Raw genomic sequence first — 16,118 nt, 5'->3', positions numbered from 1 at the left:
AAATGACAAAAGGTAAGACTATCTTGAGTAAATAGTTTTCTTTCATGAAGCACATATAAATAAAGTACTCCATTCATCCATCTATTGCCTAGACTCTAAACCCGCTTTTCTCTTGCAGGGACTCGCTTGATAAAATATGATTTGCAAGACCGTGATGTCATGGTGCTGCATTATCCATATCCAGAAAAACCAATGAGAAAAGTTTACGCATTTTTATTCAGTTTTGTTTGACCTACTTAAGAAAATGCATCAATACAATGCACATAAAATTTAAGGAATAATTTTTCATTTTATAAAAGGCTGGTTATAGAAAAAAAGGTTCCATTAGAGAAGATTGCATTTGCTTTAAATACAATTTACAAAACGTTTCTGATGTCAGGATGTCTTCTGTAGATGTATTATACTGCCCCTCTGTCTATGTAGAAATATAATTTCATTAATTTTATTCTGCATAAAAAGGGATGACTTAGACATTTAAAATTAAACATCTTTAAAAAAAAAAAAAGAACAGTGTTGTTTATTTAAATTTGAAATACAGAATCCTTTAGATGTAGGTTTAATTTAAAACTATACTTTTTTAAAGTGCCTTTGAATTTTATTTTGAACTCAACATTGACTCTTACAGTTTTACCTGAGAATATCTGTAGAGGAGAAGAAAAAAGGCATTGCTGAAAAACTTTATTTATTTTAGTATTTAATTAAAAACACCATAGGTGAATAAAAAATGTACTTAAACTAGGGAAAAATATACTCAGGCACAGATAACACTTGGTTTCTGTTTAGAAAGAAAAAAATGGTCTTGATAGAGCTGTTTCTTAAGAGTACCATACCATACCAACTTTATTTATGAAGCACTTTATGCAGCGAACAGGACCAAAATTATAAAAAAGAAAAAAAGACAAGTGTAAAAAAAAGAGTAGTTTCTTCAGTTTGAAGTTAGCCTAAGATACTTTAAAAATCACTTCTTATAGCATCTGCAAGAGTCCGGCTATATCAGAACCAGTGGCGGCCGGCCCATAGGGGGCGCTGGGGCACCGCCCCCCCTGATAAGAAGAGAGAAACGTAAAATATATTTTTAGAAATTAACTCATAAATGTCAGTTTTACTCTCTAGACTGTGTACCTATAAGCAAAACAAATTATATAAACTACATTTCCCTATCTACTGTCATTAATTTGTGGATTTCCACAGACAGACTCCTACCGTCTCTGTTCTGGGGGCTGTGATCAGACAGCCCCACATTTGCAGAGAATCTGTCAATCATGTATTATTGCTAGGTGAATTTAATGGCCAATCAGCGTCTCTGAACTTTATGGTCTTGGGGCGCTGAAAATACTGCGCTTTAACAGGCTTCTGAACCCAAGCGCAGGTGCAGACAATTAGAGGGAAGATGGCGAATGTAACGACCGAGATGCAGCTTCCACCAAATTCGGTGAGATCCTTATTTATCTACCCGTTTGCCAGAAGAACATCCCTGTTGTAGGATATGAACATTTCATGTCATGGTTATTGTGACTGTGACGAATCCACCTCGTCGCTTAAAACAACCTCTCTAACTTTGCGCGCCACACACACATTCCTGTTATACTGTGTTTGTGAGGACCAATACACTCGCGCTGAGACCAGTAGCTCCATGAACTTAAAACACACAAGCTGTTCCTGGTTACCTGCTGGCGTATTGAGGGTGCACACTTAATATTTCAGTGGGGTTAGCCGTGTGTGTGTGTGGGGGGGGGGGGGGGGGGGGGTCTGTGGGGGGTGTGGGTGTGTACATGTTTATGCTATGGGGACTTGTCATCTTCAGTCTGGCTGCGTCTTTGCTGGGTTCAAACCCAGTTTGGTGTAATTGAATAAGTCAATGAATCTGTGTAAAAGAATTACGTTGTAAAAATTTTTTGTTTTTGTACATCAATTGTTTGTGGAGGTAATGTATGGACAAAACTGATTAATGAGAAGAAATCAGAAATAAGAGAGCCTGAGGTGAGGGGCTTAAACTATTTAATGAGGGCTGTGGGAAGAAAAGCGGCAATTTTTGTTTTCTGTTTCTTTGTTACATTGCTGGTAACTGGAGGGAGGCTGAGGCCCAGAGTATCTTGTATATGTTTAGTTTCTTTTGCACCCTCTTTTGAGTTTTTGAGCTCAATAAATCACCAACACCGGTAACCCGACTGAGCCTGGATTCTTGGAGGCCAAAGAACCCCGTCACAGTGACCCAAATCATCACTGTTAGTTATATAGTAAATTAAATCATTACTGTTAAATTGTATGTATTGTCCAATTGTTTATTTGAATTCTTATTCCGGATTAGTTGGAGACATACACTAGGCTATATCAGCCCCACCAAAAATATTTTTCACCAGCCGCCACTGATCAGAACCTCATCAGCAAAGCATAGATTATCAGAGAAATCAGAACTAATATGACAGAGAAAACAAAGCGAAGGAATGATCCAAATAAACCAGTAAGGACAGTTAAGGCATAGCAGTAACACATCAGTGGTCAGCATAATTACTGTAATAGTGCTGGCAGTAAGGAAGGAGCCACAAAGGGGAAACAGGATGCTTCCTAGCAGCAGTTCATTTAGCGCCAGGACCTCCTAACGCTCCTAACCACCGCCAGGAGCAATTTGGTTGCCCACAATCCTTTGTGTGACAGGAGGCTTAGGCACGGCCCACTTTATGGAGTTAAATAGAAATATAATATTCTTTACTATGCGTAAAAGAGGCTATTGTAAAAACCTTCATATGTTTTGTTTTGTTTTTTGGGTGGAGAGCTGCAACCGTTTACAACATAATTGTAATTTTTCTTTTTTGTAGTTAATTTCCCAGATGGCTGTAGTCCCAACTTGACCAGCCTCGTCTATTTGCATGTCATGTAACGACAGGGTGAAGGCTGTCTAGATTAAATACAGCAATCTGGAACTCCTTTGCTACCCTGGATAGTAAACTTACAGTTCACCCCAGTAGGAGTAGCTTTTACTAAAGCTCCTTCCTCGATATTGATTGCTTTGAAAATTTGCTCATACTCTTACTAAAAATATTACTCTCTCAACTCACAGTTGAGCAAAAACAGGTAATTTTTTAAAAAGAATGGTATTACATTTTGATAAATTACTAAACTATTTAAATACCCTTCATTGATTGATTATCTCAGTAAGCCATTTAGAGAGGTCAGGTCTCAAAAGTTTTAGATTTAGTGTATGTACTGAACATTTATCATAGGCTATGGACAGTATTTTTTGTTGATCTGTTGCTTATTATTTTCTCAATGTTATCTTTAAGACCAAACTCTCATGTGTTAGTATAGTCTGTGATGTAAAACAACTTCATTTAAATGCCTTGAACTTGATTTAAATTCAGTTCTCACTTAGCATTGAGACACATGCCATGGAAAAGCCTGCACTGTGCTCTGGTCGAAGTTGCAGTTGATGTTTAATTAATTAGTGTTTATTGATTTTGTTGATTGTTTATTGCTGTAGCCAACAGGCCAAAGATATCTACCAAAGGGACCCAATGTAATCTTGCCTTTTTTTATGTCTAGGTTTAGCTCAGGTGATAACTTTAGCATCATTACAGATGAAAACAAACAGGGCTTCAATTGGAGTCTTCATACAGGTTTTCTGGAACGTTTCGACGCCTATCCAGGAGTCTATTCTGTCACCTCGCACTAGAAATCTGTAGAAAGAGCATTTATGTTTTTAGGCACCTGGAGGATTCCCCTGAGCACATTCCAAGTCAGTTGCGAGTCTATGACCCAACAGGTGCTCTCCTTGGTTGTAGGAGTCTGTTGTTTTGTGTGATTTTTGAGTTTGGCTATTTGAATCGTGATAAGACAGATTGTATGATGTCTTTGGAATAAGTTCCAGGACACAGCTATGTATGATCTGGAGCTGGAACTCTAATTCTATTAGAAATGGCTTCCTGAACCACTCTTACAAACCATCAAGATCTGAGCATTGTGGTCTTTTGGAGGTGTGTCCTCCAAAGAGTTCAACAGACTTTTGCCAGATCTGTTGTCTCTCCTGTTCCAAAACATCAGCTCTGCAGATTGCTCTCATGTGAGCCGTCAGAGATGGCAAAGACTCCTGGATAGGCATAAAAAGGTTTTTAGAAAAACTGAGCAAAAATGAAGTTGCCTCAGGGTTATGGTTGTGGTTGCCATGACCTAGATTATAGAGAAGTTGCACAGTACTTGTACTTGAGCATAGGTGTGTATCAAATTCTTCAATGCTGAAATTTAATAAAATGGAAAACATCAGTTTGGAGGTGTGCAAAGTTTAGGGTATCGCAATATTTAAAAACTCCAAAGGGCCAAGCCCTACGAGTTTGGCATTTTAGTCTTGGGGAAAATCAAACTAACAGTCTTTCTCTTATACTCTTGGACTCTCTGTCATTCTTCCTTTTTTCCTGCTCTCTGCACTCTTACATAAGAGCCAGTTAGCAGGGCTATATGGTGCACTGGGGGTTAACAGGACTCCAATTTCTGTCCTGGTTTTTTCGTCTTTATGGGCTATACCTTAATATGGTGAAAACTAGGAACACATTGATTAGTTACCATGTTAACCATCACTACCACTATGAGAATCTTCACAGGGAAAACACCGGGGAGAAACAGAAATGAGGCCAAAGTGGCAGGGGTAAAAATAACGGCCTATTTATAGTCCACCTACATCATCAGCGCTGGTCTCGAAGCCTTTTCGTCTAAGGCTACTTCTGCCTCTAATGGCCGAACTGGAGCCTCCAAACATGCTAACAAATAATGAAACACTGATAACGAGCGAGGAGAAGAAGCAGGAGAGGGTTTCTCTGCAGGATTCCCTCGCTGCCTTTGCTTCTCCTCCTCCTCCTCCTGTTTGTCATCTCCACTGCAGCAAAAAAAAAGTCTACGCTGATCATGAAGCGCAGGCTCGTTTGCTCTTCGTCAACATCAGGGCCGGTGCCTTTCCCTCTCATCCCGACCTGCCGGCGGAGAGGAGAGGCCTTGTTCTCACGGATCACGCAGTTCAAACACGCTACATTTGCTCTGCGTCGGAGCTCATAGGGCACAGAGTTCTAAAAATGGCTGTTTTATTTTTTTCTTTGTGCATGTCCTCTAACGTTTCCGTCCAAGCCCTTTTTTTCTCAGTGTGCATGCATGTGTGTGTGCGCTTGCATGTGTGGACCCCGCCTAAGGCAGCCTGTGCACCTTTATTCCAAATGACCTTGTTTACGGACACAACACAACTACCATGAATTCCCAGACAGAATCTCATTTCGAGGGAGCATATTTTTGTAGGGTGCAAACCTGTGCAGCCTTAACTTAACTGACCTTTTTGCAACCAAAGAAGTGGAATAAAAGAATATGTGCAGAAAGGTTGAATTGGGACAGAGAGGTTTCCTCCATTTTGGATCAGGAGCCCATGTTGAGGTTGAAGTGATGCATGCTGGACAACCATTCTTGTCTGAGGTAAGGTTTTTCTAAATAAAAGCATGTTTTATTGTAAGAAATTATATTTGGCTTTGTTTGATTCTTATTTTAAGATATATATTAAAAGAGAGACTGATAATTTTGAAGGTGAACCTAATGGTGACCTCAAACGAAAGAGGGGGTTCTTGTTTCCTGGCCGTGAGATGAGATCCCCTAAGCTGCAGAGTTGCAAACCTGCAAGGAACCATCCACTCATAAAAAGAGCAATAATATTCACAGAGATGGGAGAGAGGGGAAGAAGGAGAATCCTAATAAATTTCTTCATCTTGAATGAAGTCTGACCTTCATGTCTCTGTCTTTCTCTTCAGCCCTCTCTCTTTATTTCCACTCATCCTTCTTGTCTGTGTAAATCTGAAGCCTTGTGCAGTTACATTCCTCCGTCTCCCTCCTGGTATTAAATAAAAACGCTAAGAGGAGTTTGTGTTTTTTTGATGCATGCTTGTGAGTGTGTGTCTTCTCGCAGGCTGGGCGGTATCTGTGTTATTGGCTTAGCCTTTTCAGGGACTGGGTAATTAGATCAGCCTGCCTCTCCCTGAGACTCAAACCGAGCTCTAAAGTGACAGTTGGGAGCGTGGTTGTAATTTTCTGCTCCTCCCGGTAATTGAAGACCAGGATTTGGCAGGATTGGGATGCACTACATATCCAGAGAATATGAAGTAAACAACACCTTCACCCTTCCTCCTCCGCACGCTCCCCAAAAATAACACTCGCCCACTCCCAGACACCCACCCGCAGACATGCATAGCTCCTGCACACACACATCCAATATCCAATGCCTCCTGCTAACTAACAACCGTCTAATCTACTTGTGTTCCCCAGGTGGGGTGTAACAATTAGTTCAGTTGGTTCAGCACAAATCCACCTTCGCCTTTGAGGGCAATAACAATACTTTTGCCTCTTATTATGCCAGGGTTTAGTAAGCATTCACAGCATGACATCTTTACTAAAGATTTACAAATTGGGGAGAATGGATTTTACACCAGCTATGGTGTATACCTGCTCTATAATAAGTCTTTTGCAGGAATGTAATGTCGCACCTTAATAAAGTTTATGAACTTTGCAGATACAGACTTCATAATGACTCATAAACTGCAACAGAGGCAAATATATCTCTAAGCATTAGCTTCTGCATGCAGTGCAGCTCAGTATAGTCATCATTTTACTCTACATGATTTCCCTTGATATAATTATACAGTTATCAAGCTGAACATGGATTAACTATTATGAGATAACAATGACATTGTAGAGGTCTCTTTATTGAGGTCATTCTCCTTAAATACACTTAAAACTTTGCTATAAGATAAATTAAAGTTGCCTTTTTAATTGCAGTCAACACAACATGCTACCAACAGGTTTTTTTAAAGCCTTTATTTATTTAGATATCATTTTCCCATAATGAAAAAAAAAAAAAATCTACATTCTGCATAAGTTACAGAAGAATATGGCTTCCTCTGCACTTTTATGAAAGCTTTGTATTCATTTTTTTAATCCTGCAGGGGAAAATTAAGATTTTAATATTTGGTTATATTTTATTTAATTTATAAAATTATTAGCTTAAAAATCCATTGAAATTTGTGCGACTTCAATGGAATTAAATTTCTGAAAATGAATTACTCAAATTGTGACTGGATGAAATTAACCCAGATTTTGATATGTAAAAGACTTCAGAAAGTAAAAACTCAACGTACGTACAGACTCGAAGCAGACGTCCACTGAACTGGTCAGCGCAAAGATTTTACAACTGCTTACGTGGAGTCACACAATAAACTTCCCAGCGAGAAACAGTGGTCACATCGAACCATTCTGTATTTGACACCAAGCAGGCTGAGAATCGGTGCCATTTTGTTGTCAAAATGGATTCAAAATTAGAAGAGCGTCTTGCGACAGACGTAAGAAAACAAAAACGTCAATGATGAAACATATAATTATATTCCAGCTTTTAAAAACCTACAATGCAACAATTGAGTTAATCCCTTCCCGTCACCATTGCAGCCCCACCCCCTGTACAGAAGAGCGGAAGACCTCGTCTTTTCAGCCAGGCCAAAAATTCCCTTTAACGACCCCCCCTTTCAGACACTCAGATGAGTATGTGCATTGCAGGCTAACAAAAGAAGCCAAACGACCCCCATTCCAAAGGGGTGGACCCCTTCGTCCATTCTAATTTGCATGTTTTGAAAACAAAAACAAGGCTTTGTTGGGCTACTGTATAAAACCTCAAACCCAACTCTATTCCTGACATTTTGAATTGAAAAAGCTTCCTGGATGGGAAGCAAAACATCTTCAAACTTCAAACAAATCCAGTGGGTTGTTTTTAATTTCCTTTTTTTGAATAACTATGACCTGGATGACTGAGAACCTTCACAAGAATATAATTATATATTTCCCTTCTTAATTCCTGGTCTGGTTAAATGACCTAATGTACCACCTTCTTTTCTTTTGATTTTTTAAAGCTAAAAGACAGATTGAAACTCTCGAGTACGAAGTCTCAACCATCCGCAGACAGTGAGTGCGGACTCTGCACAGCTCCTTGTATGCCTAAAGTTTGTAACCTGACTCCGCCAGATGGATTTGCTCCGCGTATCCATCTGGAAACCTTCCGTTAAAGTAATTTTGGGAAGGGGAGAAAATACTGGTTAGTTGATTGGCCTATGTTGGTGATAGACAGGCCAAATAAACCAATCAGATCAACGAAGCATATGACGTACTAACAGAGCGATGACGAAAACACAACCACAAGCCAGGCACAAGCCAATTGATAGAGCAAACTCTTGCCGAAACCAGTCGGGAGAAGAGCAAAAACATCTTTTCCTCTGAGAAAAGCCTCCAGAGCAGTGTTTTGCTCTTCTTTCAGGGAAGAAATACTCTGTAATTCCAATAAAACTTGCTCGATAGCCACGCTAACGCTAGTTTCATCGGCTGAAGCCGCCTTGTTCTTTAGACTGAACTGTCGCGCTTCTTGTTGCGTCACACCTCAACCCGCCTCAAAGCCAACGCCGATTGGACGTTCGTTTGGTGAACTGCTCCAAATTTTCTTTAACGGAGAGTAGTCAGACTGATCTGCGAGTGAAACCTTGAAAGCTCGCGAGATCAGGATGGTCGCACGAGGTTATAAAGTTTGCCCAAGTAAGTGGGGGCCTTTAGCTCTAGTTGAGTGAGTTGTAAGCTACGCTGCAAATATCTAAGCGTCATAGGTATGCACATCCAAGAAATTTTTAAAAGGTTGTGTTTTTTAACAATGGGTTAAAGTAGGGGTTGGGGCCAAAGAAGAAGATATTACAAAAGGATATTGATTTTTTTTTTTTTTTTTGTAAGGCACATTAACTTTTTAGCCCTGTTATTACTATCAGGTGTCTGTCTCTTCAGGATTGTGTTATGGGGTTCATAGGAAATCAGTATTGTAAAATTAGTGCACATGTATAATAAATACTCATACAAGCATCTTTTTTTTTATGAAGAAAACATTGGAGGTATTTCCTGAAAAGTAGCCAATCACAGGCAGAAGACTTATTTGGGTTGGTTTCACCTTCAAAGTGACAAAGGCTGACATGAGCGCATCTAAAGGCAAAATACAAAAAAGTGAAAGAGTGCAGAGAAGGAGGATGCACTCATGCTTTTGACATGTTGGGGGCCTTGTGGTATTAAATCTGCACACATTAAACGTTCAAAATGTGCATGGAGACTAGTTTAAATGCATGTGTTTTAAATATAACTGCTCGAACGAGACACTGTTGACAGAATTCTGACTTCATATATTCAGAGGATGCAGACTGACTGTCTGGTCTTGCAACATAACACCTGGACCAAACCTACAAATCGGACATGAAGAAGCACAGATGAGGACAAGGAATCAGAGGTAGCAACCACATCTCTCTGCAGCACAAATGTCCTTCTGTTTCACAAAGCATTTACAACTCTCAGAGGCTACACCACATTTCAGTAGATATGCAGAACTACGTGCTAGGATTACATAACTGAGGAAGAGTGTTATAAATTGCATTTTTCAATTGCTAGAACAAATCTAGCAAAGAATAATCTGCTGCAGTGCAGATGCTTAATTTTTTTAAGCAATCTTTTGCATGAGAAAAGCCTCCGACTCTAAAAGAGAATGAGTGAAGGGTGCGATCCTGAATTAGCAACAATAACTTCTAAGACACACATACATGCATAAAGCTGGTGACAGATCAGAGAAGACAGCGGCATACTGATGGATGGGTTGTTTTTGGCTGTGCAGGTATTTGCTACAAATAAACACTGTGTGTTTGTCTTGAACTGCTACATTATTGATTGCAAATGATCAATTATGGATTAGAGCCTCCACATAGGCATCAAAGTCCAGCATCCAGCACCAATAAAGAGAAATTGCGAGGGTGGGTCCAACCACTGCGCACAATCATGCTCACGCTCATCATGAATCACAACTAATCAATTATTTAAATCGATGTTGATCAATATGAAAGTCTGCAAGCCAATGTACCTGCCAAGGCTTTGCTAATAAACACGCAAACCATGATTGATTTACAAACAGGACAACAATCACTAGAAAAAAAAATAAAAAAACAACAACACTGAAATATTTCAGCACGTATAATACCACTGCTGTTTTAACTGAACAAATTCATTCATGAATGGAAAACAGAAGGAAAAATTTTGATGCTAGAGTTGTTTAAATGTATATTTAAAGTCTGACAGTTTCACCTTTAAAGATTATTATAAAGCAAAATCAAAACTTATCTACAAGCACTGGCAGCTTTCTCTTACAGGATAGCTTCTTGTATTTCCTAAACAGGATTCTTAACTAATCAAAGTTGTGATCAAATCCATAATGCCACATGTTAGGGTCAAATATCGTCATTAGGAGACATCTAACTCAGAATGCAACACAGAAAGAACTTAATAAAAATAAAATGCACATCCTTTAAAATGTATACCATAACGTTGCCCAGGAGGAAACAAAGGGTATAAAAAAATTTATGATTCACTTTCACTTGTGAAATGCTCATTAAATAGGATCTTATCTAAGTTTTAATGCTCTGCCATACTATCTCCTTGCTGGGACTACAGGTTTGACATATCGTTAACTCTGTACACTTATAAAATGGGCTGAAGTAGTCATATTGCAGGGTTTGTTTTTTTTCTTAATTAAAAAGACAAATACAAATATTCCAAACAGACCAAAAGCCCCATATTATGGGGATTCCACATAATCTTATACACCAGAGATAGAAATTTGTGGTTAAATTCCCAATCTTTTTTATTTTTTATTTTTATACTTTAATAATCCCAGAGAGAAAACACTTCTCTGCATTTAACTAGGGTTGTCACGATACTAAACTTTTCAACTCGATACCGATACTAAGGAAAATATTCGATACTCGATACCATTTTCGATACCACAAGGATAAAAACAAAGACTCCAAAATTCTACAGAAATATTTTCATTAAAAAAAAATAAATAAATAAATAAAAAACAATAAATAAATACAATAAACAATAAGAACAATATTTTGAGGTTGTATGCTGTGCACAATATTAAGCAAGCTTGATAAAAAACGTACAAAATTAAAATTAAGTGTTCCTTCCTTGGCTATGCTTTGCACACATAACAATGACACTAGCCAAACCGGTTAAGAAACAAAAACATAATTCTCAGCAGCTGCCCCTGTTACAGAAAAAAGTCTGAAACTAAAAAGTGCACAGAATTATTCAATCACACAGTGTTCAGAAAGTGCATTGTCCCATATTCTGTACTTTAGATGAATGACTGCTTAGGTGCCACTGGTGGTAGCACTGTCTCGATACTTTTAAAAACGAGTATTGTATCCGGATACAACGTTTCAGTATCGATACTTTTTTGAGTATCAATACTTTTGACAACCCTACATTTAACCCATCCCCTTGGGGAGCAGTGGGCTGCCATTGTGACGCCCGGGGAGCAGTGAGGAATTAAGGGTCTGCTCAGTGGCAGTCTGTGGGAGTGGGGGATCGAACCCAGAACCTCAGGATTCCAAGCTCTTTGGCCTGTTGTTCTGCTTTGACTCTGAAGTCAAATTTTCTAAAGTTTAAGTCAGAAAGTGTTTTGAGGTTCAATTTATAACCTAGATAGAAAGAGTTCTTCAAGCTGCTTTGAATTTAATATTGTTACTGTGAATATGAAATGCAGTAGAGGCTGGAGGAACTAAAATCATTCACTGGTCACTTTACCGTCTGAGCCACGTCAAGCTGACTCCTCACGATGTGGAAGAGAAGCGGCTCTACTCCGAGCTCCTCCTGAATGATCAAGTTCCTTACCCTTTATCTAAGGGAGTGCCCAGCGACAGCTCATTTTTGCCACTTGTTTCCAGGATCTCGCTCTATCGGTCATGATCCAGATTTCAAGACCATAGGTAAGGTTAGGAACATAGACCGAAGACTAAATTGTTTGCCTCTGCTTGTTTATTGCTTATTAATCTTTTAATTCTTTGCTATTATGTTATTCTTATACATTTTTCTAAGGTCCATATTTGTGTGACCATTTTTTCTATAATCTTTTTGCTGTTGTAAACACCAGAATTTCCCCATTGTGGGACAATAAAGGGATTTTCTATTCTATTCCATTCTATTCTACATGGTATTCTTTTCCAATTGTGTTTTATTGATCACATTTCCTTCAATTCTGGGGGAGGGTTATTCTCTGGAGTGAGGAGCACATGCATTTCTATTGGTCTGCATGGATGTAAGCAACATGTTTATTGGTCCATGTGTGCATTAAGACAAAGCGTTTGTATTAGGCTTGAAGTGAAGAGAATATAATCTGTAAAAATCTATTTAAAAAATAATGCAGTTTGTAAAAAAAAAAAATAAAACCAATTTTAAAAATGCTGGAAAACATGTGAATAAAGAATTTGAAAAACAAATAATTTGAAAAAAAAAAATGAATCAACAAAGATACTCTCAAACCTTTTTTTGATGAACAGGTTTTCCAAAGATTAATTTCTTGATTCCATTTTTTTCGCTTAAAATTTCTATGTACAAAATATTTTCTCACAGGGAGTCAGAGGGAGTTTAAAAACAACTGGTAACTAACTCACCGGAGTCCATAAAGCACGGTCCCATCAGGGTGGAGACGGATCATCCTGTTCTTAACCGTGACGCCATGTACGAAAGACTTCTTGTCATTAAGGAAGTAGGTGTCAGGGACCCACAGCTGGTCGGCCACCCGGTTGTCCAGCGTCAGGTTGTAGGCAATCTCTGAGTACGAGAGTCGCTTGTCCCGCCATGCTTGTTGAAAGTACATGGTCAAGGTGTAGTCCTGGTAAATCACAAGGGGAAAGGAAGGAGTTTAGTGAACTTAGACAAGAGCTTTAAACTTTATTATCATAAATACAGGTGGTTGTAAATGAATTATAACCATCTGTATTTATAACCACCTGTATTCAAATACAGGTGATTATAAATGAATTATGACATTCTTTAGCATAAATTTATTTTAGGTGTTGAACAATATAGCAGTCCTATCTAAATCAACTGGTTGTCAGTTTAAGTCTCTCTGCAAACTGCGGGGTGCCATGGTTCATGGTATGGTCAGCCCATCTTCAACACATTAAATTGATTAATAAGTCATTTTTCTTCAGATTTGCTCTAACCCATATATGCTCAATACATCATATGTAGGCTAATGGTGAGATGAGTGGAAGTGAACACTGCAAGAAAATGTTCTGTCATAATTAATCACCAAATAACCTCACTTCTCAAGGAGTCCCACCCCAAAAAATGGCTTTTATTCAGGAAAGTTTAGATCAAAGAAATTAAAATTGCTTTGGTTATTATTATTTTGCTCTGCGTTGGTCATGTAACTCCTCCTCCACTGCACAGTGCCTGCCCCATCTTTGTGATTAGTCACCACTGTGAGGTAGCGACAGCCTATGGCAATAGAAGGCCGCTCTGACAGCAAATCCCATAGTGCTTTGCGAGGAGAGCTCTCAGCGCAAAGCATTCTGGGATATATCTGCCTTTTCTAAGGCCTTTCTTTTCTTCTCATACACTTCATAGACACATTTTTGCTTACGACCCTCTGCCATTTTCAAAGAACCACGGTGAGAAAGGTGAGCTTCATTGACTGTCTGAAACCGTAGCTCACAACACATATACGGCTGAAAGTGCGCATGTGCAGAAAAAGATAGCTATCAGGACGAACACATAGGACATCTTTGCGTAAACATATCACCAAAATGATTGACGATTAGGCGGACAACTTATTTAGAGAATCCACCTGGAAATAAAAGATTGTCTGCTATACCTTTAAGAAGACAACAACCTCACCAATTGAAACATCTAACAGCAACTGGGTCCCTTTCCTGTCTGGTTTTGCATAAGCATTAACAATCAGATTTAACCTAAGTAATCATAAAAAAAACAGTATTCATGCAGTCCAGCTTGGATTCACACATTATCTGAGGTGTGCTATTAAAGTTTACTCCCTACTCTCCTGACTCTTTAAAACACACACCCACACAGCCACTGTAAAACACAGCACTGCAGTCGGGTATGTTTGGCTACGCTGTGTTGCAGTGCAATCACTGAGTGGGAAAACACGCAAAGAAATACAGTCTGTGAACCAGGGCCCTCGAGCTTTATCTCCATCATCAATACTCATCACTGTGTTTCTATGCTACCTGCCAATTTATGCCTGTCCAAAACAAGCTGGCACGACTAACAGACAATTGCCACTTTCACTCTTAAACTCAAATCTTTGGTTGGATGTAACTTGCACGGCCGAGGCACTACATAAAAAGGCCGTCTAAAAATACACATTTGCTGCCATGTCAATTTTTTGTGCGGGGATAAAAGTCAGCAAAGAATGGATGCATCCTTTTATTTGTTTCTTTTCGGAGGAATCAACACTGACCCACCCTCTCACAGTCGCTCCCTCTGTATCTCATTATTGATTCTGTGATTGGATATCTCTATCACCTTTAGGATCGTTATCTTTTGGCCACAATCTTGAAGCATTGTCCACTAAGGTAGCTTTCACTGAGGTGCAAATTTGCCTTTAAGTATCAATTATTCAGCATAAAATATTAACTGGAGTCAACAGTATGTTGTTTTAATATTGGTCTGGTAAAACATGGTATAAAAAACCTGAAAAGCCATTGATACGTTTTAAGCAGCCTTGAGACAAAACTTTCCACCATATTTTCTGAAATAACGGCTTGAAATCTGGCACATCTAGAGATTGGTTGTCCAAAGTCTTTCCAAACCTGGTCTTGACTCAGTCTGAGTGATTCTCCTACTGGAAGCTCTCCCCCACTCTTAAGAATCCTCAGCCTCTAACAGGTTTTCTTGCCGGGCTGCCCTGCATTTTGCCCCATTCAGGATCTCATCAACTATGACCAGTTTTCCTGTCCCTGTCATGGAAAAGCGTGACCAGAGAAATGATTTTGCCACAGATGTGTACTCCGTGGGATTTATGCGTATGGGGTAGCAGCAAGTATTAATTCTCAATGTCCCCTATATGGCTTTTGGCAAACTGCAAGTGGTACGTCTTCTGGCTCTGTTTTATCAATCATCTCCTTCTTGCCCCTCTTCCATACAGTCTGCATTTATGGAGTGCATGACTTATGGGTGTGAATCTCTACAATTCCCCCTCAGTAATTGTGGGCTTCTAATGCTTCTCTGATAAATGCTCTCTATGGTCATTCATCTATATGTAGGTTTTAACAGTGCTCACTGAGCAGCTATGATTTTATGATGCATTATGGCATCCTGCTCATGTGGGATTTATCGTTTTTGTCTTCTGAGCTTTGTTTGTCCTCAATTTGTACATAACTATAGCCTTTCTGATTTATTTATCAATACATAATGTGACCAGAATTACGTCATTGCGCATGCATATCATTGGTCGACAAGCCAAAGCAATGGAGGTAAGGGAGTGTGTAAGTCCCGGAGTAGTATCAGAAAAAGAAAGTCCAAAATCAAGTGAAAAACAGCACAATATGATGTTTTATTTCAAGAGGAATATAAACTGAGTTGTGCTTAGTAAACAGAAGGACCGATGGTGTGCACTAAAGCTCAGAAGATATTCTGATCTTACTGTGAATTAGATAAGTACAGGAGTACATGTCCTTGCTAATAGCGCCACTGGTGTTAGCAATGCTTTTAGGCCCTATCCTCCAAGCTGTCAGTTTTTCATGAGGCATTTCAGCACTGACGGCTCGGTCGGGACTCATTTAGTAGCTGCATCAAAATAGCCTGGCCAGCCAGACTAATTAACATTGTGTATAGAGCATATTAGTCTGGAAAGCAGCGGGTACAGTAGAGCTCAATTACATAGGTGGGACTGACAGAGTGAGTGAAAAGTGTTTAGAACCAATCAGATAATTCAATTTAATTTAATCCTGTTTATTTATATAATGTTGATTCACAACACATGCAATTTCAAGGCACTTTACATAGAAAATAAAGTCAGAGTGAAAATAATTTTCTATCAAGGAAAAAAGCTGATATTCAAATCCAGGATGGAGTCATAGTCAAACAGGACCAGACCAGATGAAGCTTCCATGACAAGAAAAACCAGAGAGAACATCAAGTTATGGGTGGAACTAACAAATACCACAAAATGGAAAAAAAGAGATGAAAGAGAATGTTGACCCTATGCCCTCCAGCACCACAAATGT

The 16,118-nt window shown here is 39.0% G+C and overlaps 1 protein-coding gene across 2 annotated transcripts in view; it reads right to left on the bottom strand.

The window, feature by feature from the left end:
• The window catches only part of gabrb2a (gamma-aminobutyric acid type A receptor subunit beta2a), a 67,176-nt gene that overhangs the window by 26,238 nt on the left and 24,820 nt on the right, over positions 1-16,118 (bottom strand). For both annotated transcript variants that reach the window (XM_038299105.1, XM_038299106.1), the window contains exon 4: positions 12,534-12,754. In XM_038299105.1, the coding sequence (XP_038155033.1) occupies positions 12,534-12,754 (221 nt within the window). The remainder of the gene's footprint in view (positions 1-12,533; positions 12,755-16,118) is intronic.

The sequence above is a fragment of the Cyprinodon tularosa genome, unplaced genomic scaffold (assembly GCF_016077235.1).
Source record: "Cyprinodon tularosa strain WSP-4 unplaced genomic scaffold, ASM1607723v1 ctg42, whole genome shotgun sequence".
NCBI lineage: Eukaryota > Metazoa > Chordata > Actinopteri > Cyprinodontiformes > Cyprinodontidae > Cyprinodon > Cyprinodon tularosa.
This window is presented reverse-complemented; position numbering and strand designations above follow the sequence as displayed.